The 19,698-nt window shown below is 41.8% G+C and overlaps 1 protein-coding gene and 1 long non-coding RNA gene across 6 annotated transcripts in view; one reads left to right on the top strand and one right to left on the bottom strand.

Annotated features, from left to right (window-relative positions):
- Positions 1-9,018, top strand: part of PRKACB (protein kinase cAMP-activated catalytic subunit beta) — a 76,322-nt gene extending 67,304 nt beyond the window's left edge. For all 5 annotated transcript variants that reach the window (XM_075098017.1, XM_075098016.1, XM_075098019.1 and 2 more), the window contains 2 exons: positions 1,612-1,776; positions 5,939-9,018. In XM_075098017.1, coding sequence (XP_074954118.1) covers positions 1,612-1,776; positions 5,939-6,064 — 291 coding nt within the window. In that variant the 3' untranslated portion in view covers positions 6,065-9,018. The remainder of the gene's footprint in view (positions 1-1,611; positions 1,777-5,938) is intronic.
- Positions 7,917-19,694, bottom strand: LOC142059305 (uncharacterized). The gene is made up of 4 exons (XR_012661280.1): positions 19,449-19,694; positions 18,695-18,890; positions 13,361-13,510; positions 7,917-12,042 (listed from the first exon to the last, which is right to left on the bottom strand). It is a non-coding gene; the product is annotated as an uncharacterized LOC142059305 (long non-coding RNA).
- Positions 19,695-19,698: the final 4 nt, after the last annotated feature.

Raw genomic sequence — 19,698 nt, forward strand, 5'->3', positions numbered from 1 at the left:
TTCCTTTATAACCTTAAGTCTTCCATTTAATCTACCTCGTGCACTCAGTTCTCTACTTTAAAAGTGGAGTTAATATTTCCTTACTTCTCAGGAGTCTAGGTACGACATTCGTTAAAACCTGTGAATTTCTTATGTACTACGGTAGAGCCATATTGACAGGTAAACTGAAGCAGTGTCCTTGATTATCAGAACTCTTGATTTCACAACGTGTTTTTATGTTAAATAATTCCATGTTCTGCATTTACATCATAACTGATCAGATGAATATAGGGAGTGTCAAATGCTGAGACTATGGGCATGACAAATACAACTTTCTGGTGTTCTTTTCCCCTTTCGTCTCTCTTCCATCTCAGATGGTGTCAGTAGATATTTTGCTAGTAAAACCCTATGCAATTACATCCCATAAATCATCTTCAAATATTTCTTAGCCAGGTTTGAATTAATTGTATTGGCAAGTCACTCGTGTATTATCTTCAATTAGTGCTGTGTTATTTACGTAAGATTTTTTATGTTGGTGTATTTAGTTATCAGAAACAGATGATAGTACAGCATAAAGTTCCAGATTCAATTTTCACATATGATTGCTGAATGTTCAGTTATTTCAGAGCATATCTATACATTTATATGCTGCATGAAGTGATCGTGACCCTGTACTCGGCACTGGTGAGGCCGCGCCTTGAATATTGTCTTCAGGTTTGGGCCCCTCAGTACAAGAAGGACATCGAGGTGCTGGAGCGTGTCCAGAGAAGGGCAGCGAAGGTGGTGAAGGGTCTGGAGAGCAGGTCTTATGAGGCGAGATTGAGGGAGCTGGGGGTGTTTAGCCTGGAGAAGAGGAGGCTGAGGGGAGACCTTATCACTCTCTACAGCTACCTGAAAGGAGGCTGTAGCGAGGTGGGGGTTGGTCTCTTTTCCCAAGCCACTAGCGATAGGACGAGGGGAAACGGCTTCAAGCTGTGTCAGGGGAGGTTTAGGTTGGATATTAGGAGAAATGTCTTTACTGAAAGAGGGGTCAGGCATTGGAACAGGCTGCCCAGAGAGGGGGTTGAGTCACCATCCCTGGGGGTATTTAAAAGACGTGTAGACGTGGCACTTGAGGGCATGGTTTAGGAGGCCTGGGGGTGTTGGGTTGACAGTTGGACTTGATGATCCTAGAGGTCTTTTCCAAACTTAATGATTGTATGATTCTGTATCTCCTCTGTGTGTGTGTGTGTGTGTGTGTATATATATAAAAAAAGTAAAATCTAAAAATTTGTTCCTAGAAAATAGTTGACAATGCCTTGAGATGATAATGTGTCAGTGAGACAGCAAGTTAAATTTAGCTTTTTAAAATAATTATTTATTACATTAATATTTTCCTCAACTCAGATCTAGAAACTTTGAACCTAAAAATGGTAGAGGCACATGGTAGTGCTGTTGATAAGGCTGTGTGAAACAGAAATAGATATGCAACAGTAATCATAACTCTTCTCATACATTCCTACTTGATTTGTTTTTAAAGGAAGAACAGAAAATGGCCCCAGTCTTTCCTTTTGTGTGAATATTGTTTTACTTCACAGGGAGAAGAATTAAATTGGTATATTGTTTTTAATGTTGTGGATGTATATTTTTTAGGTAAGGTTCCCGTCACACTTCAGTTCAGACCTAAAGGATCTTCTAAGAAATTTACTCCAGGTAGATTTGACCAAACGATATGGAAATCTGAAGAATGGTGTAAATGACATAAAGAATCACAAGTGGTTTGCAACTACAGATTGGATTGCCATTTATCAGAGAAAGGTAAGACCCTTCCCGATGCAAACTATTACAGGTCCTTAAGGGGTTGAAGTAAAATTTCTCATTATCTTGCTTATTTTTGCTTTCCTAAATATGTCTCTTTTAATTAAACAAGAAAAAATGAAAGTACTTTAATCCTTTACACTCCGAAGAGTTTATATTGATTAATTATGTTTATTTCTTGTTGGTATTTTATCCTGGACCTCTGTCTACATCCACGTTCTCTTAACACGTGTCGTGCGTTAATCTATTTCTGGAATATCTCAGAATGAGCCATCTCCTGCCTCTCTCGCTTTTTATTTAACCCCTGCTATAGTGGCATCTATAAATACTCCTCCACAGCAGAGAGAAATCTGTTTTCCTTTCTAGCTAGTTCTTCCCAGTCAGACCGTGGTTCAGTGTGGAGGAGCTCTAGCCAAAGCTAGAGCTTTCTTTTTTCTGCTGAAGAAGTATGCTCCCTCCTTCTTGCTCTTGCTTTATCTGTGATTGGGACAGGACCAGATGTAGAGTCTCTGCTCAGTCCTCAGTGTCTGCTGAGGAGTTTTTGCCTTCTGACACTATGCTTTAATTGACTGCAGTTCCATAAGCTGCAGTAATGGAGAGAGCCCTGCTGTTCTGTGGCATTTTTTAGAATTGTTTTCTAGCCCTACCTGACCTGAACATGACTTGGCAATGTGGTTTTGGAAAGTCCATGCCCAGTTTGCACTATGAACTTCAGACTTGCATAAGAATGTAAGCAATAGAGAGAACAGAATATTTTCATAGCATGAGCAGCCATTAACACATTAGTTTGAGAGCAGCAGATTAGTGGCTGCCAGGATGAATGAAGCAGAGCTGGGAAAGGAAACTGGAGAAAGGCATGAGGATGATGACAATTCAGTCTAGGTCTGTCGTCCTGCTTCCTCCAAAGCTCCCTCTCCCCTGCAAGGCAGAGTCAGATATCTGTAGATTAGTGAGTTACTAAAAACAGATTAATAAGAAATTATTGATTCTCCTAAGTGCTATCTCAGAATTCTTCGTTTTTCTATAGACAACAGTAAAGGACTAAAATAACTTCATTGGTGGTATCCCAGAAGACTGAGGTGGAGAAATAATTTTGTCTCCAGATATTGGTAAAAGGTTAGAGTCAAGCGAGAACACTTCAAGGAATTGATTTACATTGTTGAAATGCTAACAGTCTTGATTATAGAGGCATGAACTTGCTGCTGTAACAGCAGCATTTTATAGGCCAAATGTAAATACTAACAACAGTTTCTAAAAAGGAACTGGTTGTTTGGCTACACAAACTGACAGTGCAGTTGTTGTGGTATTCGCTAACGTATTAATTACTAGAAGACAGGGTACAATTAACATATCTTGTATTCTTTCTATTAAGTATAGATGCTTTAAGAAAAGATTCCCCATTGCAGATTTGTAATTATCTGTTCTTTGCTTTCTTAATGCCTGTTTACAAGGCACTTTTATATGCACTGAGTTTCATTCCCCAGTATGCCATTCAGGGACACCCAAGCCCCATAATACTAAATCAGATGTTTTAATAGTGTGCTAAATATTCTTAGCATTGCTAGTGCACTGCTGTAGAGAATTACTTTCACAGACACAAGAAATATTTTAAAACATAGTAGTACAGTCAGAATAGCTATTACTAGTTTTAAAGGATTGTGAAAATTGATGCTAAATAAGTTTGAAGCTTCTAAGAATAAGGAATAAATACTGTAATACTAAGGGTCTGAAACAACAGCATGGCTTGCAATGTCATTTAAGCAGTCACGGAAATACAGCAATAAACTTTGGGCTTATACCAGCTTTTCACAGTGAGTGTTACCACAGAATGTATTTTCCTGATTAAACATAGTGTTCCTTGGCAGCTAATGTAATGTGAATAATCTGGTATGCTACAGTCATAAGTGAACCAGTCAATACTTGATATTTCAGGTAAGATCAAATCGTCTTTTCTTTGTGTGTTTGTGTAGCTGTTTATTAAAATGCTGCCTGACAATATGGTTACACTTAGGGCCAAACAGGTATTTCTGCTATAAATCAGTGTTATCTCCCACAATCTCTTTTTAGTGATTTCCTTAGTGAAGATAATATGAAAAAGTCTGAGGCATCTTATTTGAATGTGTTCTAAAATTCCAGCAGTAAATAAGGTATTTCTTGTGCTCTGAGCTTTGTTATAAGGAATTAATTGAAAATCAATTTGAGAAGACAAAGACAGAATTCAGGTAATGGTAAATATGTGGCTTTGTAGGCTAAGAATGTACACAGACTGCATATTCTCTCAGGATAAATCACCTAAATGTGTGTATTGTTTTAGGAGCAAAAGGATACACGTGTGACAGTTGTAGCACAGCCTGTAAGTGCAGAAGGTTACTGTTATTTCTCGGGGAGGCCTAGTGTTATCACCCAAAGTCAACAGAGTTTAATTTGTATTAGTCTGTGCTCTACTTCTTTAATTTACTCATTTACACACGCGCGCCCCCCGCCATCAGTAACCTTCCCGGGGCACTGAGCAGTTCTGTGGCTGCACAGTGTGATCTGATCCCCTGCCTCCGCTGGAGCTGTGCCTGCCCCGCTTATCTGCTGCCTCTGGCACACATACTCCTTGGGATGTCCCAGGCACAGATACTTCTCTGATGACTTTGCATTTCCAGGTTTAAATTTGCATCACATCAATAATTTTGCTATAATTTTGCTTACCATAAAGGTGGATAAATCGGGCACCTGCCGAAAAAGAGGAATGCAGTACTGATAGTCATGCCTCCCACTCCGGTTTGTCCTAGACCTGTTTCAGTAGAATCTCTCTCCTTCTCCCTGGTCTTCCATTCTCTCTGGTCCCTTTCTTTACATCCATTCTTCATCATTGCCTCCCATCAACCCCAAACCCTGCTTATTCCTTCTTTCAGCACGCAGTTGATTCTAAAATATAGATTATTGCAAAAAGTAATTAGGCGTAATTTTGAATTTTATGAGGTGTGATAGACTAGAAGGATAAAAATTTGAATTAATATTAGCTAAGTAAAGGTGGAATTTAGTAGTCTGTTCCCTAAAATAGCATTTCAGTGTCTGCAAGTTGGGAACAACTCCTTCTTTATTTTTTCTGGTCCCACCCCGACTGTGTAGGGACAGCATAAGCTGTAAGCCAGTAAAAATGCAGGTATGTCCCTGTGCAGACCTGTATCTTCATTTAAGGTCATCTTTACTTTAACTTCCAAGATGAGTAGTGGCTGAAGTGCACTAATTGGGACAGAAAGATTGAGACCGTTAAGTTGTAGCCAGACCCAAGGATTTTATTTTTAAGGCCAGCCTCAAAAAGCTGCAGGTTCCCTCAACTGTAAGCAGCAGCAGTTAGAGGGTCCTGGAAAATGACTAGTTCCAGTGCCTGAGCGAGCATGGCTTACTACCATACAAGCGACATGAGATGCGCTAGATCTCAAGGCTAATCGAGTAGATGTGTGGATTTGAGAGGATATGCAGGCAGTCTTTACCAGAAGGGGTTTTCCATCATTAACTGGAGCTTCACTGGCTTTCTGTACAATCTTTTAGTGACCCCTCCAACTCATTGCTTGTCTCTCAGTTCTGGCCTAGTTTTGAGAAAGCTTTTGCTTCTCACAGTTAGGTCCTAGAAGGAACTTTGTAGGAGACGCAGGACAAACTGTTTTAAGCTTGCATTAGGTTAGTTTTTATTTGGAAGTAGAGGATTGTTGGTAAGTAGGAGGAGAGGGGTTCTAAACAGCCCTGAGACTTTTGAGTAGCGTTGATGGCAGTCAACCTACTTCTCCGCTTCCACCATGACCGCATGACTGTTACGTGCAGCCCTCGCCGTGCCGGAGCCGCGCCACGCAGCTGATGAGCTGAGAGCAGGGGCTCATCTGCAAGAAGAGAACTAAACTTTGTTTTGAAGTGGAAATAATTTTTCTATTGATGTTTGTCTGTGAGATATTAGTCTTTGTTCAACTTACGTTCACGCATCCAGGCCTGCACCTTCTCAGGCTGGTTTTATTTATGTGCTACAACTTTAAGCTGGTTGACTGTAATATCTGGTTTCTTGGTAGGATTTGAGGAGTAATCAGAATACTGTTGTGTTTGTTATCACAGTGTTAAATCCAGAGATATTAGGCTGATAACATTTCATGTGTTTTTTTCTTTTTCCTCCCCAAAACAGGTAGAAGCTCCGTTCATACCAAAGTGCAGAGGCCCTGGAGATACCAGCAACTTTGATGACTATGAAGAAGAAGATATTCGTGCGTCTCTAACAGAAAAATGTGCAAAAGAATTTGCTGATTTTTAGTAGGAGTAAGAGGACAAGATGACATCAGGGCTCACATTGGGATCTTTGCACTCTGTTAACAGATGAGGTGGAGCTGAGACCATCATATGTCAAAACAGTTACCTAGTTACTTCATTCCACAAAGCTGACTGAGGTCTTTATTGCCATCTTCCATGTGTGCAGTTTGCACCAACCCTTCTAACTAGGCACAATTAAGCAAGCACTGTTTGTGCAGTAACACAGAATAATAGACCACTTTCCTACTTAACTTTGGTTTCTGTCGTTCTTTGTTTCTGTGTATTGTTCATTTTCCCCCTTTAAAATGAAGTAGTTTTTTACCCAAGAATGCTCCATTTTATTTTGAATAATGTATTATTTGTGTGAGTGAAATGGAAGGTGTTGCGGCTAGTGTGATTTAGACTGAAGTGAAAGATAAATGTTGCTTCTAGTCTGTGCCAGCCAATAATTCTTGTCTGTCTTGTGTCTGATGCTACACTTTATAATAATTTTTTAGTAGCTCAGACTAAACCTAGCCAACATTTTTAGCATTTTTGAAGGTAGTATTTATCGCCATATAAATGTCTGCTAAATTAACTTAAAAACATTTCTTCCTGGAGACTGACCAAAATTGAGTAGAATCAATTGGATGGCTCAAGTAGGGGACAGTAGCTAGACCCCGTGCCTTGGTTTTCTACATCCCTGCAGTTTTTGTCACTGCCTCCTTCCTTTGTATTTCCCACCTAGGCAGTAGGTAAATTGCTGTAGCCAGACTGTACCATGGAAAGCTTACAGTCTCGTGAGAGGGAGTAATTCCACCTGGTCTGGATTTTGGACCATGCTTAACCAAGTCAACTTACCAGCATTTCAGTTAGCCGGTGTGAAATGGCATTTTTAAGAACATGAATCCTAAACTCTTAAAGGAAGTTTTGGTCAGTATTGTAGAGAATATGATTCATTTCGATTTTTTTTTGGTTGTTTGGATTGGTTGTTTTGTTGTTTTTTTTTTTAAATAAAAAAGCCAATGTTTGGGCTCCCAAAAGTATTCCTTGTTTTGAGCCTTTTTTGATTAAAAAAGGCACTCATTAAAATCCAAACCACCACCCCACAAAAAGCGAAATGCGCTCTGCCATTAGCTGTGAAAAACAAATGGTTTAGCAAATGCAAAATAATGTTCTAGATGCATCGCTGGATGAACACGGTTATTTTTTGTTAGCTGTTAAGAATAAGAGGTTATTGCCAAGTTTTATTCTGGTATACTATATTAGTAAACTGAGGATGGAGTACTGCTACAATCATTTTCTCTTTAATTACAGCACTTCATTCATGAAGAAAAGAGACAAAGTTTAAAAACTGCAACAGCTGGGTTTATTTTAGTTGCATTGTGTCTTCATTTCTAACCTACTTTTCTTTCAATCGAACAGAATGTATGGTCACACAGATATAAGTATTTGGGCTTAATTATGTTTTGTATACTCTCACCAACTGACTTAAAAGATACCGCTACCATGTGCTAGCTTTGGGCACTTTTACACATTTATTTCAATGTTAATAATCAGTGGCTCAGCACTTTTTTGGGGGTTGCTTTTAAACTTATTCATAGTAGTTTTTATTTGTACACTTGATTCTGGCTGTCTCAGTGACCTGTCTTAAAAACAGCACATCTAAACAGTTTAAACTAGCCTCATATTTTATGATAAATTTACATGCATACAAGGATGAATTGTTTTTAAAAATTAAAAAAGAGCTATATTGATACATAGCCATTGTATTTGTTTGAATGCCGGTGCAAATAATCCACGGGCATTCCTTCCTTTTAATCTGTATGACACTCCTTCAAGAAAAGCCTTTGTAGACATTTTACAGAAGAGTATGAAACGTACCATCCGACATTCTGTATGTTTAGGGTGTTGAGCATTTTTGCACAACGTCATTAGGAGGCTGACACTGAACGCAGTCTTTGTCCACCCGTATGTGCAAGAAAAGTATAAGATACTTTGCTGTAGCAAATTTTATGTAACAAAGATATATCGTCACATTAATAAATTTAAAGAAATCCTTTGTATGAAAACGTTAAAACCTTTTGTATTTCATTTAGACCAAGGACATGCTGCTGTATGCTAGCTGTATGCGATAAATTCTACAGTAACTTTGTTGTCGTTTATGAACTTTAAAAGATTTTAATAAATGTTGGAGATCACAAGTTGATTCTGTTATGATTTTAATTTTTAATCATTACATTTATAATTCTAGTAAGGTTCAGACATTTTTCTGTTTTGTAAAATACTGTAATCATTCATCTTGCGTGTACAGTAAGACAAAAGTCTAGGAAATTGGTTCTGACATGTCTGTCTGATATCCAGATTAAATTCTACGTGGGCATAAGTGGAAAAGTCATCTTAATGCCATGATACTATGCTATTTTTTAATTTTATGAAAATCCTGTTAGAAAGTAAAATACTTTTCCAATATGGCATAATAGACTTCAGTATGGAAATGAGAACCTATTTTGGAAAAGGAGGGGAAGTGTGCAATTTCCAAGGCATTAGTGAGTACATTTGACAATGTGAGTATTATACAACCCTCTCATTTAAACACAGTCATACAATATAACTACAGAATATTATGTTACCTGTATTTAATTTGAGAAATCCTTTTCACAATATGGAAAAATTGTATATCTATGACAGTAGACGCTTGTTAATTTTACACATTTGAGGAATTAAGTGTTGAACTATATGGTATATTTTAATTGTACTCTAGTTGTATGTAACTTTCATTTCCAACATAAAGGATTGTATCTCATTAAGTAAATTGCTTTTTTTATTATCTTGTCAGTTGCATTAAAACCCTTATTTTTAAATCCTTTAAAGTATTTTACTAATTTTTGCAAATAACTAGATGTTTTTAAGTGCTGCAATAGTGTGCAATATAGTAAACATTTATATACGGAAGTGCAAATTAAATTATGTACAACACTTGTGCTGCTTCTTTGTGAATCAGAATGTCGTACAATGAGAGCCGTTGCATCTCCCCACACACTGCACACAGGGTTTGAAAGCAAGAGGACAAGGTGTGAAACATACTGCACGTGGTAATTGGGACCCATTAAGCTTTCCTCTAACTAGGGTGTTTGGAGAAGATGGTGTGGAGAACATTAAAGGCACTATAAGAAGCAGTGAGTCGGACTTCTTAGACAATCAAAGGCAAGCAAGGTGATCGTTAGCTGCAATACTGTTTGTCTTCATATTTTTTCACATTCAGACTCGATGCTTTTTATTAAAGATAATTGCCTGTTTTTAAACTGTCTGCAGATCCCGCTGTACAAACTTTGTGCTGTGTCTCATTGTGCTGTGAAACAACTGATAGAAGTAAAGACTGTTCATGGTCTTGGCATTGTCTGTCTTGAGGCTTTTTCTGCAAGTGTTGTTCGGAGAGGCTCTGGGACCTGCTCTCTGTAACGCAGCTCCTCCTCTTCCTGCTTGCCGAGCAGAGCTTCGGCCTCTTTGCTTCTGCTGCTGCACGCCTACTGACTGTGGGTTTGTGTTCTTGGTTTCGTAGTACAAGTGCTGTATTACGTCTTAAAGACCTCTGCTTTTTCTAAAGCTGAGCTAAGAAACTGCAAAAAGACTCTTCTGCTTTTTTCTACAGCTCCCATGCAAGCACGGCATGTCGAGCAGTAGATTTGAAGGTGTCATTCAAATCTGTTCTAATTTGCTGCGTGTAAGGAGGACTTATCCCAGATAAGAATTTGAGAACCATTCCGTAAGAAACTGGTAAAAAGATGATTCCATTCTCCAGCTGGGGTGTGTATACATACCTGGACTGGTTGTGTTTGACCAAAAACCACCCTGGTTTTACAAGTGTGGGTCTTTCACACGTTTTTAAAATGTTTTTAATTGACAGCTTGGGGAATCAATTGATTTGAGGCCTCTGACAAAAGGGGTAAAATAATGAGTGTCTCATGTCAGGCTGGGCAGTGATCACTTCCAGTAAAAGGGTTAGAGCTCCACAAGGGTGTTTCAATGTCTTACAGATAGCATTTGTCATCTTACGCAGGAATTATGTAAAGTGATAGGTTTTTTAGAAGGGTAAGACAGGTATCTCAGGGCAAGGTAGGATCCCAAGACAGCTTCCCTTCCTAACTTTTGAATTTGATGATGAATAAAAGATTGAATTAAATCTGAGGTCTAGTTGCATTTTGACCTTTTGTTGTTGGTGGTTTTTTTTTGTATGCTACAAAAAGGATGCCTGCCTGAAGGAAATGTGCTTATACAGAAAATGTAGTTTATTCTTATAATCTGCTACTACAAAAAGTTCTAGTCAGTGGGATAACAGTGGCTTGAGGTTTCCATGAAGGCATTGGGATGAGTTTCCAGTCATCTATTTCAAAACCAGTAAAATTTCCTTTAGCGTCCTTGCAGTCTGATTGTCCTGTTCCCTCCGTCAGAGGGTCAAATACAAATGTTTTTGCAAAAATGTGTTTCTAAAAATTGTATTTACGTGGCTCTTTGCTTTACATTTTACAAGCAATATATCTGTGGTGTTCATTTGCATTAGCTGATGGTCAGTGAAGCATGTAAGAAAGAGCCAGTGACAAACTTGCACGTTCCTTACTAGTCCTCAGTTTACAAGATTTGGGTTTTGATAGATTATACAGTAGCAACCTAGTGTCTGATTGCAAATTCCGCTCTGCGTCGAGAAGCAGCCTGTCTGAGGATGAGGCATCTTTGCTAAGGCCAAGACAGAAAACTCTGCCCAAGACATGGATGTGGTTGCAGCACAAAAGCTCTTTAGGATTAAAAGGTTGTTCTGGTTGGAAGGAGTTTGAGGACAGAGGTCAGTGGTGCGTTCCCATACCTACGCACTACAGGAACATGTTTTCCTTTGCTTGGGAAGTAGAGGTCAGAGACTTCTTCCTTTGCCTTTGCTTCTGAGATGCTGTGGAAGGTTGGAAAGGTCACAGCTGTGGGTATATTGACTCAAATGGAGCAAGGTCTCAGCAGCCTGGCAGGTAGTGCAGTATGTTCTGAGTGTGTCCAGTTAGTTACAGGAAGAAATACTGGTGATTAGTGCAATAAAGACAAAACTGGAGTGCTGGAAAGGCATGATTAACTTTCTGAAATTCTTTGACCATCAAGATAATTTGATTAAATTAAAATTAAAAAAATCCCAACACCTTCTCATTCACATTTAGTAGCATATCAGTGCCTTGGTCTACGCAGCAATATCACAAGTACTGTCCTCTGCTGGAAGTATCATTCTTTACTGTGTATCTACGTTGCTACTTTGAATGTATATATAGTTATCTAAGCAACAGCCAGTTCAACAAAATGTTGCTTGATTGCGATGTCCTTTCTTCCATCTTTACCATCATCTTTCTACTTGATGTTTGCATAAAGCAGGGATCTAGGTGTCAGGACCCCATTAATGACAGGTAACACCCTGGATGAGTAAAAACACTTAATTTGCATGTCTCACAGGTGTGTTAACTGAGATTTAAGCAATCAATATTTGGTTATTTCATAAACGCCCAGAGTTTATAAATCTCTCAACTGCCACCTTAAAAAAAAAATGTGTGTCCCCAGTAGATACCATAACTTTATTTCCCTTTATTCTCTTACCATGCGTATCAGCAAGTATGCATCTGGCAAGCTTTCTTACCGGTGGGAAAAACAGAGAGGGGCTGAGCAGGCAACCTAGGTACGAACCTTATGTTGTACCAGAAACAAGATCCTGCTGGCAGAACCATTGGAAGGGCTATGTGATACAACGTGCATATAATGCAGTGATGCGGTTTGTCGATGTTAGCACGTTAGTTCATGCCAAAAAATGCGGTTCTCCCTCTGTAGAAGTACCTGCTCTGGTTTAGGACATAACCCATGTTCAGAAGGACATCCTTCCACATCAGGGAGCCACCTCCCACGGCCAAAGCACCCGTGGCCCCCTCATTCTGGGAGAGAATTTCCTAACAGGACTGGGTCGGCTGCAAGGTATGTTTCCTGCCAAGAGAAGTACAGCAGTGAATGCTGGGGAAAAAATAACTCCCTAAAGTCTCATTTATGAGTTGGCCTTTTTTAAAGGCACATAAGGGAACCTGAAATACCAACACAAATGCTTTTTTACGTGGGATTTGTACAACCCAAACCTATGCTTTAGGACATTCCTGGTATTACGCCTGAAGTTATTAAACTGGTCTTAACTCTGCAGCTACTTATTGACTAACAGAACTCACCTCTGGCTTTTCTTGATCTTTTTTTTTAATGTTCCAGATTACTACAAAAACCTGTAGACTAAAATGAATCATGATTCCACCTTCACCTAGCTGCTCTACAACAAAATGCTCTAGTTGCATCCATTTGCCAGCAGATGGCACGTTTACACGGTGTGGAGCAGCGTGTGTAAGAAACGTCAGGTGCGGAGTAGAGTAAGAACAAGAGACTTGGAAAATATTTAAGAGCAGTCGGGAATGAGAAACTTGGACTGTACCAGTCACATAACATGTCAGATATTCTGTGCAATTCCAACCATGAGTATTTGCTGTTTATGTATTAGTAGATTTTGCCTTTAAATCCTTTTAGAGTTAATTATTAATACTTGCCGTATTTTTTTTACTGGTTTTCATATCAGAATCAGCAAAATAAAGAGGTTTTGACACTAATTGGAACAAAAATATTTTTTTTGGTAATATGTAGTATTGCACAAGCTGTATGAAAATTCCACTAAAAATCCATGACCGATAAATCCTGTTTTCATTAGGGGCTAGAAGCAAGGGCGGGGGTGTGTGGGGGTGTGTGTGCGCGCTGTTTTAATAGCACACAATCACATTTCTCTATTACATGCACTTGGAAGTTCAAAAATACTCTGCTTTTAGCCAAAGATTGTCACAAAAAAAAGAATTGGAAAGTGCTTCCACGCTGGTTCATTAAATATATAGTATTTATAGTAGAGAGGATATATATTTTTAGAGTTGGATGCTGATCAAATTTAGATGTATCTCTACTAATTATAGTTAAAATGTTTACAGGCAAAAAACATTGTTCCATATTTTTCTGAATTACGTGACCACCAGAGCAGTTGCAGAGAAAGAAAAGCTGCAGCAAACGTGTTCTCGAGACTCTCTGATCAGAGCCTCATCAACAGATTTAGAGCTGAGCAGATTTTTGAAAGGTGAGTTTAACTGTTATAACCTTAATGCATAGCTTCCGAATGTCACGTCTGCTCATGTGTACACATGAATATCTGTTTTTTTTGTTGTACATCAAAGGAGAGAGTACAGAGGGGAAACAGGGTCATCTGATGTGCGACTGGAACACTTACCCTGCTGTAACAGTCGTTCCTTTCTTGCAGCCAGCGGTACCGTTTGCAGCCACGGTCTGCCAAACAACATGCGCGTCCTTTGATCTTTCATATTTACACACAAAGCGCGGGGTTGTCATGATTCCTTTTGGTTTCCTCACAGTTCAGTGCCTGTAGGCAGATAGAGAACCCATAAGCCCCCCTCCACAGGCAGCAGTGACTGAGAACTGCAGACAACACCCTTCTCGGGGTCCGTGGTGCTTTCAGTGGGCTGAGGAGCAGCATCCTCCGTGGCTGATCAAGGGAAGAAATGCCATATTCTGGTCTTCCACGCCTGGTACCAGTTCTGGCAGTTATACCAGCACTATAACGTGTAAAGGAGATGCCCATATTTACCAGGACATGGGTGCTTTACAAGTCTTAGAAACCTGGGTGTTCCTAAAGCAGGTTAAAACTGCCTGCTACTGGCTAACTCTGCCTGCATGCTGGATATCTGGTGGAAAAACTTCACTGCCCCAGAAACTCCCTGAATGATCCGCCCAAACACCTCTGAAATATGATCGTTCCCTGAAATACGATCGTTCCCCAAAATGTCTATGGTTAGCAGAGGTGGGCACCCTGCAAGAGCTTGCCGCTATCCGAGTGTTGCATACATCTCTGTGCGGGCTCAGAATATTCTTTTAGAAGAAAACCATAAAGGAACGGGCTGGTTTGGCTGGACTCCTGATACCAAGGTGGGTTTCTGACTAAGCCTCTGCTCCTCTTTTCTTTATTGGGTGTACACATGGTCCTGAATCTTGCTGACCTTGGCTTCTAAGAAAACCTCTTGATGGGAAGCTGATTTAAGAAAGTTACACCAGTGCTTTTATGGGGAAATCCACGACACCCCAGAAACCACAGCAGAAACCGCCACAGGCTCTTATGGAGGAGGCTCTTAATGTCCCCACGTATGAAAATGGGGGAGAGCTCAGCATAACTGCATCGGAACATTTTGATCGCTGCTGTCAGGTGGCTACTGAGGAAACTAGGTGTTAGTCCTATCTATTGTAAAAATAATGCATGAGTTGGGATTTTTAGAAATGGAGGAGGTATTTGGGTTCGTACATTCAAAGCTCATCCTTTCAAATTTCCCGTAGATTTATGAGCTGTTTCACTGAGATGTCTGAGCCATATTTATATAAAATATTTTTGTTAGGCTGGATTCTGTTCTACAACGTTGGTATTTCATCTGAATGCTTTTTATCAGCTTCTTCCTACACTATCACAAAATAGGCAAATGTGTGGCAGGTACTACTGCTACCAGGGGCAGAATGAGTTGTAGTTTATACAATGATTTTTTTTTAAATATAAAGCTTTAAAATAACAAGGGTTTAAGTCTGGACAGTAGCTTCATTAAATATAGAGCAATTACCAGAATAACAAAAATAAGTAGGGCAGGAAATTCTCAGTGAGGTGGATATAATTCATGTGCAGGAAGATTTATTTAAGCAGTTCAGTCTTGGAAACCGGAGGAAGCAAAAACAGAAAGGTACCACTGGCCTTGCATTGTAGTCAGCTGCTGTACACATTCATCTTTAGCCGGGTGTGAAGAGGGTGTAACTGTAGTCATGTTATTGGGGACTCATATCATTATTAAAAAAGGCTGGATAATACTTATGCTAAGGTCCTTTTTACAACAATAAGAAAGCAAAGATTTAAGGGACTCCCATTAGGATGAAACAGAGGGTTTTTGCCATCCTGTTAATTAGTGCCTTGTCAGTATATCTGAGCAGTGCTCCTCCTCTCCAGGCTTGCAGCAAGGGAGCTGTGCTGCCAATTTGGCGCTGTGCACCTGCAGAGCACTTAACCCATGCGTTGATCCCGAAACCCAGAGCTTTCACAAAACCTTTTGCAAATCTACAGACCCTGTTTTTTACCTTATAAGAGTGTACCCAGCTAACTGCATGGAATACAAATCGAGGCTGACTGGCTCTTGCGCTCTGACCTGGTGCTTAAACATGCACTTCAACTTAATTGCCTTAGAAATGAATGCCAGGTTAGTACAAGTCACTCTCGCTGTATTCTTGCCACAGATTTTCTGCCTTCCTTCCCTCCACACCTGCTTTACACCAGTGCTATCTTTGGCCTTTTCTCTGGCCTTTATGCAGAACTTCAAAGCAACGTGACAATTCTCAGACATGCAGAAATCCCTGGCGGGTCAGAAGGGGGCTGTGAAGAAGACACAGGATGGCTTTTGGATGGCCTTCCTGGCCAAGGCAGGAATCCAGAGAGGAGCTTCACTGCTGGGCTCTGTGGGCAGACTGGAGTACCTTGTTGGGAACTGTCCTTCATTCCTCTGTGCAATGCCTAAATAGGGAAGGGAGAGCCGGATGATGGGTATTAAGTTGTTGATGCTGTGGAGCAAAGGAAGTGGAAAAATTCTATTCAAGCAAACTAGAAAGAACCTGGACTGGAGAGGAAAAGACCTTAACTGAGGAAAGACATTTTTCTGAGAGTGAAGTGTTGGAAAGGTGCAACCTAGACAAGTGGCAGGGATTTTGCCTCTTTCCTGGCATACAGTAATTGCCAGGGACTGTGGAAAAGACCCTGAAGTACTTATCGATCCTAGGAGGTCTAAAATCATCAGTGCCATACAGGTGTGATAAAAGACCTCCCTAAGTGTAGTGTGGAGCTAGGGGCTATTCAGAGCAGACAGGGAAGGTAGAAAGTACTGCTGAGACCCTACTGCACCCCAGGGCACAGCTCCAAGTGTCTGCTTCGGGAAGGCAAATCTACACAAAGAGGAACGGGGAATGAGCTCAGAAAATGCAGAGCTTATTACAGACAAAGCCTGAAAGGGCTATGGTCGTTCAGACAGCTGAGTCTATATAAGCAGGTAAACACAAGGGAAACAGAGAGGTCAACTATCGAACTAAACAATATTACTACTGGAGCAAATAAGTATAAACTATTCATGTATTTTTCAAGTTGTACATTAAAAGTTCTTAACCACCAGTAAGGGGGAGCTTGATGCAGGCTTTTTGACTGGCAGAGTAGGGTGAGATTCCTCTGGGCTCAAAACCAGCATGCGATGCGGATGTGGTTATGTGAGGGTTTGCCTGTGATGGCAGGAGATCAAACTCCATGGCCTGGAAGGTCCCTTTTTAGTCCTGCAGCGCTAGGAAGGAAATGATGCAAAAGGGAGTTTTAGACTAGTGCTATTAATAGACTGGAAATGGCTATAAATTAATTCAGTTTGGGTGGCAAGCAGTCATCTTGAACCTGTGTCACTTCCACGTCTGTGACAAGAATTACTCAAAAACAGCCGGTGTTGCCTGTTCGTTTCCCCTGCCCTCAGCACTGCACATTAAGAGGAGTTGATGATTTCTGGCCACTAATTGCGTTTGGATGAAATCTCTCAGTAATTTGACTATCTCTGGTTTACTTTCTTTCTCAGGGTGAGCAGCATTTCCAATGCGGCCGCCAGGCACTACAAATGATGCCAGCCCTAAAATGTCTCCCTGAACACCTGGAGGAAAAGCGTGGCACCTTCCAGCGTTTATCCCACACTACAGTTCGGTTCGCAGCCGTGCCTAGCCGCTCCGAGGGCCACCTCCCAGGCCACCCGCTGAGGGGGCGGCCGGAGGGCCGGGCCTGCGGCATGGCCGCCCCCGGCGGGACTTCAGCTCCCGGCAGGCCCCTCGGCCGCCCATGGCGGCCATGGCGGGGCGGCGCGGCACGGTGCACGGGCGGCAGCGCTCCCGCCGCCTCACGGGCCGCCGGTCCTCCGCCGGGCCCCCGCCTCGAATGCCCTCAGTCGCTCTTGACAAATAAACGTGTCTTGTGTACACGGATGCAATCCTTTCGTACTCTGCGTAAGGCCGCTTTACACAGAGGAGCTTTCCTAGCTTCCCCCAACGAGAAACCACAAAAGTCCTCAGTTGTTTTCTCACTTAACTTCCCCTATGAACATGTTTAACCGTGTTTTCACCCCGGAAGCTGGAATAAGAAAGGTTTAAAGGGCTTTACTTCGCCCTGGGGGAGCTGAAATGCAGTACCTGCTGCATGGCTAATGGTGCTACGCTCTCCTTTGCCGCACACACAACGCTTTTTGGCTTCGTGTACTGCTGTCGCTTCTGGGGGCAAAAATTACAGCTTTTCAGTAGAAAACTGGTATTTTCCAATACCCAGAAAACAGGGTCAATTGGTGTCTGATACCTATATCAACCTCTGTGCATTTCAACTTGTGTAACAGCAGAAGTTCACACACACATGCAGGGTTGATCCCTTACACTGGATCTACCAGCCCTAGTCTCACTTTGCTCTCTATGCGTCCTGGAAATGTTTTTTTTTGCCAGAAGTGGGAAGCAGACAGTCATTTTCCTGCTTTGTCTCCCTCCAGACATAATCTCATTTTAATTAAGTCACCTTACCCCAATGAATGAAAATACAAACCACAGATCATATTCCACATTGAATTTTTCCACAGCCCATTTTCTTAAAATTCCTCTTTCTGCTGTTCAAGGTCTTTTAGACAGAACGCCTGCACCGTGTGAGCCTCACTTCGAATACTCTAAGGATTAATTGAAGAACATGATGGAAGGAGAGTGTGAGTAAAATAGCTGGTTTATATTTGTATCCTCAAATGTCAGTTCATTACCAAAGTTAGAAACCAGCTGATGCAGAAAACTCATTATGGCCTCATTTAGAATGCTTATTCCTTGAGAGACAAAAAAGAATTGCCTCCAACACAAATATGCCACATTTTACAGTATGCTTTGGGCTATGAAGTAAAGAGGGTTTTCTTTAGGGTACAGTATGTTTAATACTCTATTTAACTTGTTTATCTGCATTTATTTAAAATCCAAGGGAGTGAGGACTTCCCACTGCTCTCCATTCTCAACGCTCCTGTCGATACTCGAGTCCTGTAATTTGTGTAGTTTTTGGGAGCTTTGGTTATTTATTTGGCAGCGTGTAAGTCAGGCAAAATGAAATGGTTGCTGAAGTCATGCCTTTGCACAAAAGTGCACTTTTCATGTGATTTTAGTGCTTGTAACTGTGTCTGGTCAGCAGTTAGGTGACTTGGATCTCTGTTCACAAGTGCAGCCAGGATGCAAGTAAGCTGCTTCTGAGAGCGAGACAGATGGACAGTGCCTGGGACAGCCCTTTGCCCGCCAGTGCTGGCTGGGACACTCGTGTCACGGAGCTGTGACCTGCTCTGCAGAAATCAGGCTGAAGTCACCAGCTGGGTCTGTATGAATCCCCAGGTAGCTTCTAATGCCCCCGTTGCCTTGCAGTGAACAGCAAGGGTGTAATTTGAGTGGTTTGATCAGAAGGAAATTCTGCAAGTGAAACATCCCACAAATTTGTACTAACCCAGACTGTTGAGGGTGGTCAGAAGGTCACGGCAGTGGACCCGTGGTTGGGATGCAGCCCTGGTGCTGCAAGGAAGGCTGCAAAGCCCCTGTGCAGAGAAGGCAGGGTGTGTTGGCTGGTTGGTGTTGTTGCCTTAATTTCCCCAGCGCTGACAGCGTGCTGTCCATGTAACACTTCTGTGCCATTAGAAAACATCCTGAATCAAGGGACATTTGGAAGAAGAAATTAAAAATTAGTATAATAAAGAAAAAAAAGTACAGCTGCTGGAGAAACTTGCCAATGTTTGTATTAATCCCTGCGGGTGAGATTTTATTGCCAGTGGGCCAGACTTAGTCATTCGTAGGCACTTCGAGCGGTTTCTTACTACACAGCACATCCCGGTGGGTCTCCTCATGAAATAAGGTAAGGTGCTTATGTGAATAAGAGACGTAACTGTCCCCGGGAATCGCTGTGTCTTCATCTCCCCTCTTCCCCCAGTCCCGGCGGTGGTGGCTCGGTTGTGCTGTCCTGTCACCCCTCTTTCCCGTCACCCGGAGCATGCCAGTGCTCCATTCCAGCGAACGCCAAGTGTCTACTATTCATCTGCAAGTTGACAAACTCATCCTAGGAATTAATGTTGTGTATCGTTACCAGTTTTCCGAAATCTGGCTGTTCCTGTTTTTCCCACCTGGTGTAAAATTCCCTCGGATAAGGGACCGCATCCTTCAGAAAGTACCTGCGGACTTTCCCCCCCCCCCACCCCCCAAGCTCTTACCGTTAGTCCGCGCTTCCCATTCGGTGGGAGGGGTAGGAATGTTTACGCGGAGCTCCCAAAAAACTCGGGCCATGCCTCTCGCTCCCCTCCGGCCAGTGCCCGCAGCGCTCCGGTACCGGCTGCCTCGCAGGTAACCATCCCCGGGAGGCGCCGCTGCCCCCCGCCAGCCCTACCGGGGCGCCCCTCCCGAGCGCTCCCCATTGCGAGGAAGGGGGTTGCAGGTGAGCAGCGCCCCGAGCCCCCCCCGGCC

This window comes from Phalacrocorax aristotelis, chromosome 6 (assembly GCF_949628215.1).
Source record: "Phalacrocorax aristotelis chromosome 6, bGulAri2.1, whole genome shotgun sequence".
NCBI lineage: Eukaryota > Metazoa > Chordata > Aves > Suliformes > Phalacrocoracidae > Phalacrocorax > Phalacrocorax aristotelis.